Below are 19,876 nucleotides of genomic sequence, written 5' to 3' on the forward strand. Positions count from 1 at the left end.
TCCTCGGAAGGAAGGTTGGGCAATCTACTTCTGTAGTGATACTGCCTCAGAAACCCAAGGAGGGGTCACTAAGAGTGGTATCCGACTCCACAGCAATGGGTGTGTGTGTGCGTACCAAATCTCAGCTATCATGATCATCAGCAACCAGCTGGAACAACCAAAATCTGGTCAGATGATAGGGTGGAAACTCCAGCAGTCTTGACTTTGTGTCATCCAAGATCCTGATTCAAATGTTAATTACATGTAAATATCTTCATAGCAACATCTAGACTAGTATATGATCAAATATGTGCACCATAGGCTCACCAAGTCAACTCATAAAATTAACCACCACAGCATCTCATGAGGAATGGCACAAGAAAAAGCACGGAGCCTAAAAAGAGTAGGTGTGATCATAGAGCAGCAGAAAATTTGAAGAGGGTGGCAGGAAATGCATAGGTGGGCTGGGATCAGTTGGGCAGGGAATTGCTAAAAGTCTAGACTTTATTCTCTAGTCATGAGAATCCGTAACGGGTTTTAGAGGCAGATCCTTATTTTACAAAAAGAGCTCTGCTGGCAGGGCTTCTCTCTCGTTGGGGTTCCTCCTGTTCCAGCACCTGCTATATCACTCACCATATTCCCAAGGCACAATTCCAGGATCATATTCTTCATTCCTGGTAGGGCTTCTGGTTTTGTACCTGGCCATTTTGCTAGGCTCATGGCCATGGCTGAGAAATCTAAACAGAAACAAAAGACTTCTTTACATCTGGGCCCTAAATCCCAAATTTAGAGCCAACTGAAAGTATCCAGCTTTCTGCTTCCTCTTTTCTTAGTTCCATTTTCACCCTCCACTTTACTATTGACAAGTCACCAGGAGCTCCAAACTCTGTTCCCATAATCCTGGTCCAATGTTTTGACCATCTTCCCCTCTCATTCCCTCTGCTCACACTGTCCACACCTCTTTTTACCCTACTGGAGGCTCCTTGACTTTTTTCTTTTTGTATACAGTGGATTGCAGCCCTCAGGAGGGTGGGATAAAGTGGCTAAGAAGTAGGCCATCCCTCTTCTGGAATCCAGAGTTGGGGGTGTGATAGGACACTCTTGGTGTCTTTGATGAAGGGCCAAATGGTTTCGTCCTCTTGGTCTATGTGTTATGGCTTTTCCCTCACTAGTTGCTTGCACTTTGGAGTGAATGTCCATTAGGACAGTGGCATGGTCAGTCCCTTTGGTGATCCTCTCAAGTGGCCTGCAGCCCAGCCACTGTGAGCTTTTCACCAGCCCCTGAATACACCAGACTCTCTCCTCTCCCAAGCCTTATTTTGGGCAAGTTTCACTTTTTAAAATAAACTTTATTTTTTAGAGGGTTTTAGGTTTACAGAAAAATTGTGCAGAAAGTAAAGAGAATTCCCATATACTCCTTTTCCCTTGCACACTATTTCCCTTATTATTAACATCTTGCATGCCTGTGGTACGTTTGTTATAACTGATGAACCAGTGTTGGAACATTATTACGAACTAAAGTCCACAGTTCACTTAGGGTTCAGTCTTTGTGTTGTATAATCCTATGGTTTTGAGAAATACATAATGTCATGTGTCTACTTACAGTATCATGCAGAATAGTTTCACTGCTGTAAAATGCTCCAGGCCTTTTCATATGTTATTTCCTCCCCCTAAAATGAACTTTCACCTCTCTTGTCACTGGTAAATTATGACAAGTCAAGTTCAAAAGTTACTTTCTCTGTGAAGTCTGACCTGCCCCTCCAGTAGAGATATCTTCTGTTTTCTGCAGTGTTTGTCCATCTTTCTGTTTGTTGTTGTTGTTGTAATTTGCCGTTGAGTTTGACCTGACTCTTAGCGATCCCTCTTTGGATTTCTGAGGCAGTATCACTACGGGAGCTCTGGTAGCATAGTGGCTAAGGCACTTGACTACTAACCAGACGGCTGGTGGTTCAAACCCACTAGCCACTCCTCGGAAGGAAGGTTGGGCAATCCTACTTCCGTAGTGATACTGCCTCGGAAACCCAAGGAGGGGTCGCTATGAGTCAGGTCTGACTCGACGGCACATAACAACAACAACAACAACATCACTACGGAAGTAGATTGTCCCATCTTCCTTCCTATGTATGTTCATGAATACACTACTAGATGTGAAGGCAACTACCATGTCTTAAGCATGACTTTAATCCTAGCACATGACATTAGAGAGGCACCCAGTCAACGTTTGGTGCATTGATGTTATCAGTTAATAGGTAAATGATGATCAGGAGAGGGAGTCAATGTTGTAGAAGCATCACAGCTTTCTGCTTTTCATTGGCAAAGAAATAGAAGATATTGTCTTCTTGAGAAGATTTGATGTTTAATGAGTTTTTTTGAACCTGACACAGCAGGTGTGGGGCTCTGATAATGGGATAGCTTCCCAGGGCCCTTGGAAATGTCACATGTGTAAAACTGGAAGCAGGCCCTGGGCCTGGATTGTGCACACTGCCTCTTGCAGCTGTTCCATTTTCACAGTGATAATCAGGCCCCTCCCCACCCAGACTTGATATAGAGTGCCCAGGACCTCAGGACTTTGTACTGGGACTGCAGCAAAGATGGGGAGGATGCTGCTTTGGGCTGGTGAGTCACACAGACCCAATCCCCCTTTTCCCCTTCTCTAAACTCAGAGAGTCCTCCCCAGCAAGGATCACAGAGCAGGAATCCAGCACCTGGCTTCAATAAAGAAAGACCCTATTTGGGTTTTCCATGCCTTTTCTCCCTGTTCCTGGCATGTATCATCCCCATCATGTTCCTACTTTGTCAGGCTTTGGACTTTTTCTCTCTCTTGCACTTGCTCATTGTCCAGAGTGAGAGGAGTGAAGTTCCTTTGTGCCATGGTAGAAAATGCTAAAACATTTCAAAAACTTAGTTGGTGGGTCCCAGCAAGCTAGGTATTCCTACATGTTTCTGGTTCCTCCTGGTTAAATGACTGCCCAGAGCCACCCCTACCACACACTCTGTGTTCATCCATTTTCCTCCCCTCTTCTTATCTCTTTCTCCCCCAAATTATGTGCCATTTTATTCTAAAGTGCAGGGAGGAGGCAAGTGGTGCAGAGGGGAATACAGCCCCAAGGGGGTAGGAGATGTATGGAATGAGACTGGGGGATCTAGATCAGGGACATTCGTATTTCTATTCTAAACACACCATTCATTCAATCAATGATATTTACTGAGAACCAACTGGTAAACCAAGGAGCCTGGTGGTGCAATGCTTAAGTGCTTACTGCTAACCAAAAGGTCAGCAATTTGAATCCACCCACCATTCCTCAGAAGAGAAAACTTGATGATCTGCTCCTGTAAAGATTATGGCCTAGGAAACCAAATGAGGCAGTTCTACTTTGTCCTATAGGGTTACTGTGAATGGGAACTGACTTGATGGCAAACAACAATAACAATAAACCAAACCAAACCAGTAACTGTGGAGCTGACTCTGACTCATGGTGACCTCATGTGTGTCAGAGTAGAACTGTGCTCCATAAACCAAAAAAATCAAACCCACTGCTGTCGAGTCATATCCGACTCATGGTAACCTTTCCTTGGGTTTCTGAGGTGGTATCACTACGGAAGTAGATTGCCCAATCTTCCTTCCGAAAAGTGGCTGGTAGGTTTGAACCACCAGCCTTCTGGTTAGCAGTCAAGTGCCTTAGGCACTATGCTACCAGAGCTCCTACCAGAGCTCCTTAGGGGTTTTTAAATGGCTGATTTCTTGGAAATAGAGTGTCAGGACATTCTTCTGAGACAGGTCTGGTTGAACTCAGAGCTCTCACTTTTCAGTTAGCAGCTAAGCATGTTAACTATTTGCCACCCAGGGATTTCCTATAGGATCATACCATGCCTTTTTTTTTTTTCTACTAGCAAATCTGGTTATAACCAGACAAAGTCTGACCTCTGGTCAATCACTTGTGCTTTTAAAGTTTGGTCACATTCATAGGGAGTGCTGGGGACATAGTGCCTAAGGCATTTGACTGCTAACCAGAAGGTTGGTGGTTCAAACTCACTAGCCACTCCTCAGAAGGAAGGTTGGACAATCTATTTCTTAGTGATACTGCCTCGGAAACCCAAGGAGGGGTTGCTATGAGTCGGGTCCAACTCGAGGGCAGTGTGTTTGGTTTTTGTGTGTGTGTTTCACATTCATAACCCATTTATGATCACAAAATCTCAGAGGCAACTAAGACCATGATGTTATTCCATCTCAGAGGAGGGAGTGGTGAATCCACATACTTGAGAGTTCACTCAGAATGAGATTCTGAGTAGAACCTGGACAAGAGTTTCCTAAAGACACACCATCTAAGCTGGGGCTCTTGCTTCCACGGTTTTCAATCCAAGTCCCACTGCCTCAGCATCCCACACTCTTCCCTCTCTCTGGCATATTCTATTAAATGAATTATTTTTTTATAATACTTTCTCTCCTTCTTTCGTATCTCTCTCACCACCTGCATCCTGCTCAGTAGTACCAGTTTTTGTTGAGAAGGAAGGAATGCTTCCCTCATTGCTTAGATATAATCTCTTCTATGCCCTTCTCCACCCCGACCCTGAAGACCCCCTCAAAGTCTGTGGTTCACGAGTAGTCACAGGATGCAGAATGCCAGGAGGTGTGAACAGCTGCTTCCACAGGCTCTGGGGCATTCTGGGACCCCAACTTGGTTGCCCTTTCCCAGCATGTAGCTAAGAGTACTTAAGTTGGTCCTTAGCTTAAGGTTAGTCAACTGAGCCAATAGTTTAGTTAAAACACATTTATTCAGGTCTGCCTGTGTGTTACCACTTCAATGATCTCATCTAATCCTTACAACAAAAATTTGAAGTAGATTTTGTTATGTCTATTTTTACCAGTGGCAAATTGAGATTAAAAGAGATGCAATAGGTTATTCAGCAGCCTGCGGCTGGAAGTAGAAGATTCAGACTTGAAATCTAACAATGCTTGGCACCAAAGCCCACGGTCTTTCTAGTTTTACCACTTACTAGGCAGTAGAGAACCCAGATCTGGGACTTGCCCCCTCCCTTCCCATCTCCAAGGTGGTTAAGGCATAAACTATGGAAAGAGAAGCTGGGCAGGACTCACTGGGAGCTGAATGTTCATAATTACCCAACGGGACAATAGACCTGCAGCATGCCTGGGAAGCCTGAGCTGAATCATAGATTTGTTGCTTGTTTTTTGTTTGGTTGTTTTTGTGTGTTTTCAAATTTACTTATTTTTATTGTGATGAGTAGATACATAACAAGAAAATTGCCATTTCAACATTTTTTATATGTTCAATTCAGTGACATTAATCACTTTTATCATGTTGTTGCTTGCTTTTTGATAGGTCTGGCTGTGCTGCTTCAGCTGCAGCTTGGTAAGTATCACAAGGCTTTCTTCCTAATAAGGGAATTTCCACCATCAGCAGACTTAGATTTTCAAGAACCTGAGAGAGCAGGAGTTTCCAGCTTCTATTAAGGCATTTGGCTGCTAATGAAAAGGTTGGCAGTTCAAACTCACCAGCCGTTCTGCAGAAGAAAGATAAGGTAGTCTGCTTCCATAAGATTTACAGCTTTAGAAAACCAATGTGGGTCTCTGTGAGTTGGAATGAACTCGATGGCAATGAATTTGGTTTTGGAGTTTTATGGGACATTCAAAGTTGTCATCAAAAAGGAAAAAAAAAAAAAAAAAAAAAGACAAGACAAGACCTCTTTCCCTCCCACCTATCCCCTAATCCCCACCATTCACATTCTTTTAAGTAAAGGATAAGAATGGGGACTGCTTAGGACCAGAATGACACTTGCCAGGGCATAGATAGCATTAGGTAAAGCAAGGTAAAGCGCTTGACTACCAGCCAAAATGTTGATGGCTTGAACACAACCAGTGGCATCTTGGAAGACTGGTCTGACAATATGCTTCCAAAAGGCCACAGCCTTAAACACCCTATGGAGAAGTTCTATTTTTCACATGTGGGGTCATCATGAGCTGGAATCAACTGATGGCAACTAACAACAAGAGCAAGAATGTGTTAGTTGCTGGGGATTGGGGAGCCAGGGAGTCATTAATTCCACAGAAATTAGATATCTTCAGGGGAAATAGTTTCAGTTTTATGATATGTTTGTTCTCATTCCATTCCCAGGTCCTTGTTAAGGGAAGAACACCATTAGCTTGTAGTCTTACCTAACCAATGAGTCCTATGTCCTCCTCACATGCCCGCCCTAAGTCCAGAGAGAGAACTCAAATTCCCAGAGCATTTATGCTGTTCCTCCCCATTGAGCCATAGAAGAGGGCCCAGGAGTACTGAGACAGCAGATCTCAACGTTACCAAGCCCCAGTCTCTGTTCTTCTCAACTAGGTACAGCCACGAAGCTTGTGTGTTACTTTACCAATTGGTCCCAGTACCGCCCAGATCCTGCCAAATACATGCCAGAGAATGTGGACCCGTGCCTGTGCACACATCTCATCTACGCCTTTGCGACTATGGCCAATAACAAGATTGCACCCTACGAATGGAATGACGATGTCCTCTACCCCCGGTTCCAGGCCCTCAAGCAGCAGTCAGTACCTTGTTCTGGAACATGTGGGGGAGTCATAAGACAGAAGCTCTGGGTAGACTCAATACCCAAAGCTAGTATTGGGGGTCATCTTCCTACTCAGGACTAAAGTACACAATATGGAAAGGGTGACTCTGGGAAAAAGAGAAACGGAAATGCCCTGCCACCTTGATAAAAACCAAAACTACTTTTCTTTTCCTCAACAGTGATTTTTATCTGCCAGAATTATTGGCTTCATTGCACCAAACCTCTATTTCCGTTTATCTACGTGTAACATCTAAATTGGATTCCTCCTGGTACAGCTTTGGCCTGTGTCTCTTTGAGACTGTAGCTGAGAGCAGTGGTTGAGGGAAAGTCCAGAGTGCCAGAGAGGCTGAATAGGAAAGTAGCTTCAATGGCTAACTCTGTTCGTTAGCCTCTCTATTAATGAGTTTCAAGTATAATTGCCTTCCTGTTGAGATCAGGATGGAAGGAGTAAACCATATTTGGAAGATTCCTTGTTTTCAAATAGATGATGCATTTGACAATTTTGAGTGGGGATGGTGGTGATGGTGGTGATGGTGAGTGTAGCTTTTAAAGTCTCATGAATGTTTTTGGCTAAATGTCCACCATTCTCTCCATGAATACGTCTGCAATCAGAGAGCCCAGTAGCCTACAAGATCCAATACATGCCTGTGGTTGTAATGTAAGGGGTGCTCCCTTCCACATAGTCTGGCCTCTTGCCCTCTGCTCCAGGAAAGGGCAGGTGCCTCAGAACTCAGGCATGGGTGCTCCAGTCTGAATGATTAGCATGGAATTTATCCTTTGAGGGACTGGATGGGGATCCCAAGTGCAAAGTTCCTGGGGACATGGTTCTGTTCTTTTGGAACAGAACTGTGAGTCTGAGAGAAGGCCACTTTGACTCCATAAAGCAGTTTCCTTATGCTTGGCTAAAATGGACTTCTGTGCTTCCTCATCAGTAATGCAAACCTGGTTACCCTCCTGGCGATTGGCGGATGGAACTTTGGCACCCAGAAGTAAGAACCTCTTCTTTGTATGGGGATTGGAGTGGGGGCTGATCTCAGAAGGATGAGGCTGCAGCTAGTTTGAGGATGAGCAGAAGGTGATTGATGGTGACATGAAAAAGCCCAGAAGTGCATTAGCAGGAGCTATTTCAGGACAGGAAAAGAGCTAGAATCAAGAAATGAGTAAGCGGAAACCAGTGTTTGGCTGATTACAGATTTACTTATCCTTTGACTTTAAGGATCATAGGATGAAGAAAGAGAGAGACCTAGAAGAGAAACAGTGTGAAGGAGTAATCTATGGAAATAATCTATCACATGACCTATACATATGATCTGTTTATTTAGAATGCTTCCATTTGTTTGAACAAGTATTTATTGAGCAAGTATTATGTGCTAAATATTATGGTAGGTACTAGGTGTAAAAATCAGAGGTATGTAAGAATGAAAGAACTATAGAAGAAGAATCCTAAAGAATGCAATGTCTGTCACTATTATAACTGGAGAAAAGAAAATGGACAAGAGTATATTGTGAGCCTGAGGAATTCAGGAAGGCTATTAGATACTTCAACAAACATTTATTGAGTAGCACAGAGCCAGGTACCTTTCTAGACACTATAGGAGGAAACAAATAGGTGAATAAAAGAGTCCCAGGAAACTTTCTATCTAGTTAGGGAGACAAACCTGCATGCACACAATGGAATACTGTAATGAACATATGTAATGAATACTGTAATGAATAAATATGGCATATACACAATGTAATAAGAAAATTATGAGAATGCAGTGCTAAATTCTGCTTGGGTAAAGAATTTGAAAGAAGAGTAGGGAACATTTGAAAAGGGCAGTGAATAGTAAGTAGAAGTTTGTCAGAATGGGAAGGACATTCTAGGAGAAAAGAACCACATGAGCAAAGGCATAGAAGTGTGAGAACATAAGGAACGTTTGGGGGAACTCTGAAAAATAAGTAGATGTAATGATTCTAAAGACAGGAAAAGAGAATAGAGAGGGAAAAGTTACAACAAGCATATTTTGTGGGTAGAGGAGATTTAGTTTTCCTTACCCTATCACTGTATTATGATGTCCTTCCTGAAGGGATTTGGGAGTTTATAGGAGGGAATGGAATGCAACTTACAACTGGATGAAAAGAGACCCTAAATAATTGATAAATGGTTAATTTTCAAGGATGAAGTGGCTTGTTTTGGAGACAGTTTTATAGACTGCTTTATAAGCTGGGAGGATTTTTATGAAGTCAGACTAATGAGGGTAGCTGCTAGAGATGAAGGTGACTTTCTAAAGACAGGAGCTGGAGGAGCTTCTCTGTCTCTTAGAGACTGAGCTAAGCCAAATCCACATGAGAGAAAGAATGAAGGGGCAAAGGTGATGGCATCTGAATGCACTAAGGGCCACATCTTTTCCAGGTTCACCACTATGGTGGCCACAGCTGGCAATCGTAAGATTTTCATTGACTCAGTGATTGAGTATCTCCGACTGTACGGGTTTGATGGCATTGACCTTGACTTTGAGTACCCAGGATCCCGAGGCAGTCCACCTGAGGATAAACAACGTTTTACCATTCTGATCGAGGTAAGGACTGATAAATACAGTCATAAAACCAGAAGCTCTGGGGATCCCCAACTCTTGACTGACTTCCATTTCCAAAGGAAGGGGAGAAAGAATGGAAGGAAACCAGTATACAATATGTCAGACACTGTGCTAGGCACTACGCATAAAAAACCAAAACCAAACTCACTGCCATTGAGTCGGATCTGACTCATAGCTACCCCTCCTTGGGTTTCTGAGGCAGTATCGCTACAGAAGTAGATGCCTTCCTTTTGAGAAGTGACTGGTGGCTTTGAACCTCCAGTGCTCTGGTTAACAGCCAAGTAAATGCTTTAGGCATAAGCCATTAAGCCATTAATATTTATAACTCCCAACTGAAATATGTAATTTTAATCTCTGCTTATTGAGAAATAAACTGTCAAATCATAAGGGAGAATTAATTTTCCCCAAGGGTACCTGGGTGGTAAAATGCTCAACTACTAGCTGAAAGGTTGGTGGCTCAAACCCATCCAGAGAGACCTTGGAAGAAAGGCTTGGTGACCTGCCTCTAAAAGGTCACAGCCCTGAGAAACCTATGAAGCAGTTTTACCCTGCACACATCACGTTTCCAGGAGTTGGAATCACCTCGATGGCAATTAACAACAAAATTTGCTCCAAATCACAATTAGAAAGTGGCAGAGATCTCTAAAACTTCTTTCTCTATAAGACACTACTTCAATGAGAAACTTAGATCTTAAGACTTAGCTCATTCACAGATAACCTAGAACACAGATATAAGCAAGCAGACTTTTACTATATTTTTAAATTAGCATTTGAGTTCTTTATGAGCACTATAGTTTCCTTGCAATTACCACTAACCATAGTTATCAAAACTGTCCTATCTTTTATGGGGACAGTGGTGGGTCTCACTTTCCATATGAGACAGCTGGGTTTGATTTCCGGCCACAGCACCGTATGTGCTGCCACCCTCGTCTGCCAATAGCACAGGACTGGGTAGCATTGTGTTCCATTGTACATGGGGACATCATGAGTAAGGGTTGATGACAACAACAACCCCATCTTTTGCTACAGGAAATGTTAGCAGCTTTTGAAGCTGAAGCCCAAGCCACAAGACGCCCACGTCTGCTGATCTCGGCAGCTGTATCTGCAGGCAAAAGCACGATTGATGCCGGTTATGAAATCGCCAAGATTGGAGCGTGAGTCAGGCATCAATACCCAAAGACCTAAATAGCATGTCTAATTTCAGGGCAGGATTTAGATGTGTGGGACTCTTGGGCCCTCAGTCAGACTGAATTTACAAAGCTGTACATCTTTGCCTAATGTTTATGGTCTATTCTTCCCCATTCTCCTCCTTGGTGCTCTCGCTTGACATCCAGTCTGTCTCCTTCTAAGGAGCTAGAAGGTGATGTATTGTATGTGGCATGAGGTTCTCCAGTGGCTTACTTGAATGAACGTGGCCACAGCTACTGAGCTGACCCATTAGGGAGAGAAAGGATTGTCAGCACCACCAAAGGCACTACATGTGGGAATAGAAGAAAAAGAGAATTCTTTGCTCTGTGCGCAGCCAAACCTTTTGCAAGTTCCTGCCGATACAGTTATGGGGCAAGCTCGTTGATATTACCCCACTTTGTGCTTGCCGGGGATTCTTGTTAGGCTGCAGACTCTCGCTAGGAGATGAGAGGGTGAAAAGAGGCCAGGATATTCTCCAAAAGATTCCAGCAATAGCTAGTCCATCAGCCTGTTGGTCACCTGCTGCATGAGAAAGCAGAAGAGCCCCTGAGGTCACACAGCTTTATCACCCAGAGCTCAAGGAAGTTTCTTTGGAATAGTCTAGGATATTGTGCCTGGCATGTATATACACAGTGGCTCATTGGAGATTTCTCAGAACAATGAAGTTATTTTTCTTGGAAGAGATTATCTGTCTGAGAGCTGATTTAACAGATAGCCAAAGTGCTTCACAAAAAACCCCTCCAAAACAGTGGGGTGTAGGGAGCCTTTGTAAATACATATGAGAGCATAGACTTGGATACATATGAGAACATAGACTTGTTGTTTTGTTTGGAATAAAAGACTAGTGCCAACAGGAGAAATGACAGAGAATCATTTTTGCAGATCAGTAAAACGAGTAACTTTCTAAGGCCAGTTGTTAGACGGAGAACCATATCACAATGGTATCAAACGCCTGATCAGGTGGTTAGTTGAAAAGTATTTGAGCAATGCTATGTGGTAATCTTTGATGCTCTTGTGGGAACTTGTATGACACCAATGGTTTGTTTAAAGCTTTTTTTTTTTTTTAAAAAAGAAAAAGCTGTTATAATCCCCTTTTTCAAATGAAGGTGCTCTGGTGGTGCAGTCCCTAAAGCATCTGACTGCTAAACAGAAGGTTGGTGGTTCAAGCCCACCAGCCAGCCGCTCCGTGGAAGGAAGATGAGGCAATCTATTTGTGTAAAGATTTACTGCCTTGGAAACCCAGTGGGGATCTCTATGAGTTGGAATTGACTGTGTGGCAGTGGGTTTTTTCAAATGAAGTATTTGAGAGAACTCCAACACAGAAAAGAAAAATTGAAGGTGTTCTGGTTGAAGTGGGAATGGAAAAGAATGGAGAAATAGTCCTCTACACTCATTCATGCATCCTCTTCCAGGTTTCTAGAATTCTATGGGCCAAAATTGAGAAAAAAAGATAGATATGCAATAGACAATCCCTTGGAGCCCTAAGAAATATCTCAGTCACAACCATGGCCATGTCCACAGCCTCGCCCCGAGTTTTAGCTTTAACCACATCCACATATGCAGCCATGACCATAAGCACAGTCATTGTACAACTACACCCTCAGCTGCTGTTCACCTCTCCTGTGCCATTTTCCTACCAGGCTTCTGGACTTCATCAGTGTGATGACCTATGACTTTCATGGAGGTTGGGACACTGTCACAGGACACAACAGCCCACTGTACCAGGGTTCTGCTGACCATGGGGAGTTTATCTACTTCAACACTGTAAGGCAGGGGCCTGGGACTGGGAAGCAGGCATGGTATAGAAAGTGGAGAGAACTTGGTGTGAGCCTTAAGATGAGTGTCTCCCCAGGAATTTGCCATGAAATATTGGAGAGACAATGGGGTTCCTGCTGAGAAGCTCATCATGGGGTTCCCCACTTATGGACGGACCATGCGCCTCACTTCTTCAGATGTGTCTGTGGGAGCGCCCATCTCAGGACCAGGGTCCATTGGACCATACACTCGGGAGGCTGGCTTCTGGGCCTACTATGAGGTAACTACCCCTGGGAAAGGCAACAGTGGATACTCAAGTTAGTTGGATTAGATAACATTTGGATTCCTTTTCATCTCAAGATAATTTTGCTGGATGATTTCTCTATCTACCCCAAATGGAGATCAAAAACCTTCCCCAGGAAGCATCTTGGGAAATAAAGGGGTCTTTCTATGTATAACCTGACTTCCATGAGAGGTAAACTCTCTTTCAGAATTATTAGAATTTAAATCTCAAGAAAAAACACAAAGGTTCTTTAATTGATACTTTTTAATTTAAAGAATAGGTAACTTTGGAGGAAGTGGGGATTTTCTTCTGTGAGTTCTCAATAATATTCAAGCTACTTTTAGTTAATTATTCTGTCCAGGATCATTTATTGGGCACTTATATATATGTCAGGCAACATGCTGGGCACTGGGAATACAGTAAATAAGACATAGTACCTACTCTCATGGACAGTGGCATCATTTGGGGAGTGTAGGGGGTATGGGCTGCACCAGGTGACATTGTCAGAGGGGGTGACACCAAAATGACTATCTATAAAATTTTTGTGCAGTATTTCAGTATTTCATTTATTTATTTATTTTATAAAAATATCCCTGTAGCTAGTTAAAACAACAACATCTTTCATAAGCCAAGCCTACATATATAAATATACCTACAAGGCTAAAATTCCATGCTAATTTACTTCTAATGCACTCTGGTCAGAGCTGTCTTTATTACCCAATTACAATGATGCTTCTGGTAGCATAGTGGCTAAATCACTTGACTGCTAACAGAAGGCTGGCGGTTCAAACCCACCAGCCACTCCTCGGAAGGAAGGTTGGGCAATCCTACTTTCGTAGTGATACTGCCTCGGAAACCCAAGGAGGGGTCACTATGAGTCGGGGCTGACTTGACGGCACATAACAACAACAACAACAACAAATCATATGGTTTTGTCTGCATGCACTACAAGCACATGCTGTTTTTTTTGTTGTTGTTGCTGCTCGACAGCACATAACAACAACAACAACAACAAATCATATAGTTTTGTCTGCATGCACTACAAGCACATGCTGTTTTTTTTGTTGTTGTTGCTGCAAGTGTTTTTATAGTTGCTGATTTTGTCAATTTTTTCTGGTGTTTTAGCTACGATACCATGGTAAGTAGTATTTGTGAACCTGTAACAATAAGTTTTTTTGAGAATAAAGTAATAATTAAAGGAAAAGAAGAAAAATTTAAAAACGCTTCTGCTTAGTTGGTAATAACATTGTAACTAATAATGTAATTCAGTATAGAAAGACTTTACAAAACAATTTTGCTGTTAGTATTCATATAGTCTAAGAAATATCATATTTAAGCAATTTATAACATATTATTCTATGATTAAAATTGATAATGAACATTACTAATAATTCTGTATAGTTTTGTATGGGGAAAGGTCCATTGGGGGTGAACCCATGAATTACCCACATTGGGTGAAACCAACCCTAGTGACACCAATGTTCATGGAACTCACCGTCCAAGTGGAGGAAGCAAAAACACAAAGAGCTAATTGTTGTAAAGTATGGTTTGTACAACAATAAAATTGCTACCATGTGACTATTTCAGAATGATACTTACCTTTTTTCTGGACATCCAAAATCTTAGCTTATCTTCAGAATTTTGCTAACTTGGGTTCTTCTGATCAGATCTGCACATTCTTACGTGAGGCCACCACCTCATGGATTGAAGACCAGAAGGTTCCCTATGCCTACAAAGGAAATGAGTGGGTTGGGTTTGACAATACTGAAAGCTATGAGCACAAGGTAAGTTTCAGCCCATGGACCTTATGATTATGTTACACTATCTCTGCCCTTGGAAAATTCACTGTTCGAGTGGAAAGAGCCTTGGAAGAGATGTTGAGAAATCCCAGTTATAGCCAGAGCTTGATGACTGACTCATTAGATGATTTTAAGCCAATAACTCCACTTCCTATCCTGTTTCCACTGTGTAAAGCAAAGCAGTAGAGTAGGATGATTTCTGACACACCTTTACTATGTTCTTGTAAAATATGGATATGAAATATATATGAATACAAATACTATGACCTATCCTTTCTCAGACACACATGTACACACCAATGTCCAAAAGACTTCTATGGGAAGCTCACACACTTCTGGTTCTTCATAGACAGATCCAGGACCTGAGATAAAGCAAAATGCAAATTAGAAAATGTCCTTCACTAACTCCGACCAACCCTCCCGACCAACCCTCCCGTCTCTTTTTAACAACATGTCCAGCCTTGTCTTTTTGTTTCTATCCTTCCTCTTTTGACATGTTTAGGGAAGAGGAAGTGAAGAAGATAAGACAAAGAAGATGAGGCTTGCCTGGGGCAGCAGGAGAGAGGTCCCATTCACTCATAAGAGAGGGGATAGAATTAAAGATGTCCAAGAAGAAAATACCACTGTCTTGCTCAGCTGGCTAGGGTCATAGAAATTCCAAACCCTTGCTCTTGGAGGTGCCATGGAGGACGAGATAATGCCGCAGACATAGACTTTCAAGGATGAGAAGATAACTAAGTGCAAGCCAACGCTGCTCCCACTAACAAGAGTGTAGGGAGTGGACATTCTCAGTCTCTCAGACCTAGCAGTTCTTCACTGGTAACCAAGAGGAAACCTAACAGTGCCCACAAACACACTTACCAAGAACATATATGCCCCGGACCAATGTCTGCATGCTGTCAGTGGCTGTCAGCATCTCATCAGAGTGCTCTCTTTGTGTAGAATTCTTTCTAGAAGCTGTGACTAAAGTTCATTTTTATTCAGTGGAAGAAGAGAAAGCAATTATTGATTGCCTGTAGTGTGCCAGTTGTTTTAGATAAGAAATTCCATTTAATTCTTATAGAAAGCCTAGGAGCTGGATTACATGCAAGAATGCAAGTTGTACATATGTGCTCAACAAATGATAATTGCTATTGTCATTTAATGTGTACTATAATTCCCACTTTTTAACAAGGAAATTGATGCTGAAAGGTAATTTACTTGCCAAGGATACACAGTAATGGCTATACTGGGATTTGGTATATAATTCCAAAGTTTATTTTTTTTTCCACCACACCATCCAGACTTCCAGTTTCCGAGAACGCTTGTCATTTTAAGAGTCCCTTGGATAGGCTTTCATTGGCTTTCCTTTTTAGAAAGAAATATGGCTGTATATAACAGAGATTATATAAATATACCCTTTAGTTTCCAATTCTGACTTTTGGGTATTTATTGGAAAAACACTATGGTCAAAACACATATGTACAGGTGTTTTTCAGAGTCTTGCTTATGATTATAAAATATGAAAACAATGAGGAAAAGGTATTTTAAATTGTGATCTGTAAGTATGAAAGAATATTTTCAATAATTAAAAATTATATTTTGAAATATTTGGTAGAAACATGAGAAATGTTTATTTCTGATGCTAAGTGAAAACAAAGCCAAAAACCAGAATATACTATTTTGTATACTGTGTGGTAACCAAGTAAACAATGATGGTAGGTGCACAAAGCTATGATTAAAATGCAAAAATGACAGATTCCAAAATCTCAATAATGACCAGAATCACTGGTCAGATGAAATCTGGTGAGACTCCCAATACTATGGCCCTGGAATACATTCTGCGCCTAGAATAAAACTCACCCCCAGGGGTGGGCTCTCAGTCCAATAGTTAACAAGATGTACACGCAGACCACTCAACTCAGAATGACACACCCACATACTCAAAATAAATAAATAAAATGCAAAAATGAAGCTATTCTATAGTGTTACAATTATATATTTCTTTGTGTTTTCTTTTTAGATAGTTTTCTAAAAATCATATTGCATCATGCTTAAGACTTAAGGCTGGATTGATAGATTATACTTTTCTATCACAGGTGGCATTTCTGAAGGCTAATGGGTTTGGTGGTGCCATGGTTTGGGCTCTTGACTTAGATGACTTCCTGGGCAATTTCTGCAGTGAGGGTTCATATCCTCTCCTCTCTAAACTCAAGTCTCTGCTGGGGCTGCAGACACCAGGTAATTAAGAAAACATCTGCATGGCTTGAACCATAAAAAAACCATGTTTTATTGGACAATCATGGACTCCAGAGGAAGCAGAAGCACAAGGCATGCTTTCTGCACTGGAGCTTTTAGTTCATTTCTAGCAGAGAAATCTTAAATATTCTAGCTAGGGTGACCATATAGTTTACTCCTCAAACTAGGACATTTTGAATGAATAGTATAACCTTGGACAGTCCAAGGCAAACTGAGATGGGTGGTCATGCTATTCAGAGCAGGCCAGGGCTCATGAAGTGTTCCACCCAGACACGGAATGTAAGAGTTTAAATGTTGTAATGTGAGAGTGAGCATCTTGAACATGAAGACAATTTATTGCTTCTAATATTCTCATTTGAGAACTTGAGATGTGCAAATATTTAACAAAACCCTAGAAAATACATACTTTTCCATCTGACAATATGTTACATACAAAATTACTGTTTTGCTCTGGTGAACTTGAGAATAATTCCTCTGTTAAGAAACAGCCATTGTTGTCCAACTTAGCAAAATAATTAAATACCAAATAAACCAGTTCTTGTCAAGTCAATTCCAACTCACACCGACTGCATGTGTGTCAGAGTAGAACTGTGCTTCATCATCCAATGGCTGATTTTTAAAAAATTGATCACCAGGACTTTCTTCCGAGGCACCTCTGGGTAGACTTGAGCCTTTAACCTTTTGTTTAGCAGCTGAGCCCAGGGATTCCATACACTAAATGAAGACTATATATATATACATATTTTCAATTCTAGCTAGTGAAAGAAGTGAAGCTAGCATCCTCTTCACTTTGAACAAATGATCCTATGTAATCTGAAACTCTATTCTAATCTTTAGTGAATAAGGTCCTCCCACCTCAAATTTCATGATGATCCCATGTGTAACAGAGTAGACCTAATCCAAGTGTTTTCTTGGTTATAATCTTTATGGAAGCAAATTGCCATGCCTTTTCTTCTGTGGTGCCTCTGGGTGAACTCGAACCACAAACAACTTGTGAGCTAGAATTGACTCTCTGGCATAAGACAACAACACTGACCACCTCCAATTTGGCTTGGTTCGAATTTGGATTTTTCTAATCTCTTATGTTTAGAGCTTTCCTCAGAGTTTAGTGAACTGTTGCTGATTGTGTTCCTGTCATTTTGCATCTAGGCTGCATCACTCCAGAGCCTCCCAAGCCCACACCTCCCAGTACATTCTGTGAAGGTAAAGCTGATGGCATCTACGCCAACCCCGATGACCCATCCAGGTTTTTTGAGTGTGCTAATGGTAACACTGTGGCAAAAAGATGTCCAGAGAGCCTCGTGTTTGATGAAAGTTGCAAGTGTTGTAACTGGCCTTAAACAGAAAGGATGTGGCCAGGGAGGGAATAAAGCCTTCCTGGAGATTTATTTCAACTCAATAAATATATGAAACATCATCTCACTTTGTCAATCCTTCACATTATTTATTTATTTATATTGTGATTTGGTGCAAATTTACAGAGCAAATTCACTTTCTATACAGCAGTTCACATACACTTTGTCTCAAGACATTGACCACAATTTACCACAATGCAACAGCTCCCCTCCCACTTCCTCCTGATAGCTACCTGTTTCCTCTGTCTATCCCTCCATGCACTCCTGCCCCCTGAGCTGTCTCCTTGTGCATAAACAGCCTTTTTTTCTCCCATGATTGTTCTCTCCAAGGAGTGTATCTACCTCAGGTAAATGTTCAACTCATATGCTTGTCTTTTGTTTGTCTGGAAGCCACAGGTGTGGGTTTAATTCCAGACCTGAAGGGCAGCTAGGAGCCATAGTCTCAGTGGTTCCACCAGGCTCTATCAGACCAGCAAAACTGGTCCCCCTCCCCTTTTCTCCCCAAAAATCATTCACATTATTACATTTCTTATTATTATAGTTTAGAGAATTATTTTAGTGCTGACTCTTTATGGAAAGAATTAAGCAGACGTGATTTCTTTTACTCATAGACTTGTATCTGAAAACAGAATGTACCTACAACTAGAAGACACAGTTTGAACAAATAAATAATAGTGCACACAGAGAATAATACTATTTTTCTTTTACTCACAATCTTTAAAACTGAACTCATCTCATTCTGTTTTTAATCAGTAACTCTTGTTCTGCCAGTCACCCTTGACTGAAAATTCATTGATCATGTTCTCTACATGATCTGGATCACATCTTTGCAGAGATGAAATAACTGACCTATTCACAGTTTAATCTTGACTGTGTTAACTAAAACTTTAACTTCCTCAATATTGTTTTAGAAATGCCTTCCTATGGCCTTTGCACACTCCTCAAACTCCACCTAGAGAAGTGACTAACAATAGAGAAATAACTACACATACAGCAACTGCAATGAATTAGAATAACTACTTTATCCTAATACAGTGAGTTTCATTGTCTTCATTTCCAGGATTATTGGAAACCCCTTTCTCCTGCTGCATTGAAATTTCACACTATTTCTCAATCTTGAAAAATGATTTCAAGAGCCTTTGGATGATAAAAGATCTTCTTCTGAGTATCCAAGAACAACTTAAAAAAATAACTGTTCCTATTGTCTCAGTAAATCCAGAAATCCTCTAATTATGCATCTTAATGATATTAGCTACCTGGTATTCTGCTTTTTCGATATGTAAGTAGACTGACACTGGCTACAACAATGAACTCAAACATAGCAAAAAACATAAGAGTGGTGCAGGACTGGTCAGTGTTTTGTTCTGTTGTACGTAGGCTCACTATAAGTTGGAACTGACTCAATGACATCTAACAACAAGAAGAACAACAATAAGTATTTGTACACAATTTCACATATATTAATACATTTAATTCTCACAACAACCTTATAGAAATTGTGCTATTATTTAAATTTTACTCATGAGGAAACTGAAGCTTGGAGAAGTTAAATAACTGGCTAAGGTCACATCTTTAATAAGTGACAACTGAGATATTCAAATGGAACTTTGTCTAATTGCAAGCCTATTCTCTGTCACAGTGATTCACCAATTCTATTTTTGGCCTGGTAGTTCTCATGTCTCCTCTACTCTTATATCAGAAAACTCTCTACCTGAATGTGGAATTAATGCATTGTGTTCCCTTCAGAGATTACCACTAATACAAAGATGAATCAAATGATAAGAATATACCACAAAAATTGTATGCAAATAAACTACAAGACTAGATGAAATAAGCAAGTTCTAGAAAAATGAACTAATAAAATTGACATAAGTAGAGAAAGAAAACTTAAACAGACCAAATTACATAATCATGGAAGACAGTGACAGTGCTATTAAAAATACTACCCCTAAAAGCCTCAAGAACCAGATAACTCTATCAAACAATTAAGAAACAAATATTTCATGAGCATGAGAAAACCTTCCCAATTCATTTACATTTTACCTAAACCTGATAAAGACGAAGAATCAGCAAATATTTATAGATCATCTATTATTTCCCAGGCATTCTGCTAGGCCCTGTGAATCA

At 41.1% G+C, this 19,876-nt stretch overlaps 1 protein-coding gene across 1 annotated transcript; it reads left to right on the top strand.

Annotated features, from left to right (window-relative positions):
- Nucleotides 1-2,570: 2,570 nt before the first annotated feature.
- On the top strand, nt 2,571-17,734 carry LOC103205132 (acidic mammalian chitinase-like). Its single transcript, XM_007950402.1, has 11 exons — nt 2,571-2,595; nt 5,319-5,348; nt 6,327-6,528; nt 7,485-7,541; nt 8,948-9,113; nt 10,161-10,285; nt 11,960-12,083; nt 12,172-12,354; nt 14,025-14,141; nt 16,235-16,376; nt 17,544-17,734. The coding sequence occupies exons 1-11, from the start codon at nt 2,571-2,573 to the stop codon at nt 17,732-17,734; spliced, it is 1,362 nt and encodes a 453-aa protein (XP_007948593.1).
- The last annotated feature ends 2,142 nt before the right edge of the window (nt 17,735-19,876 follow it).

The sequence above is a fragment of the Orycteropus afer genome, unplaced genomic scaffold (genome assembly GCF_000298275.1).
Source record: "Orycteropus afer afer isolate SDZICR_OR568_19922 unplaced genomic scaffold, OryAfe1.0 scaffold00010, whole genome shotgun sequence".
Taxonomy (NCBI): Eukaryota; Metazoa; Chordata; class Mammalia; order Tubulidentata; family Orycteropodidae; genus Orycteropus; species Orycteropus afer.

Coding starts and splice junctions, on each gene's coding strand:
- LOC103205132 (XM_007950402.1), top strand. CDS start 2,571: ATGGGGAGGATGCTGCTTTGGGCTG. Junction 10,286..11,959: donor GAAATCGCCAAGATTGGAGC/GTGAGTCAGGCA, acceptor TTTTCCTACCAG/GCTTCTGGACTTCATCAGTG. Junction 14,142..16,234: donor CTGAAAGCTATGAGCACAAG/GTAAGTTTCAGC, acceptor TTTCTATCACAG/GTGGCATTTCTGAAGGCTAA.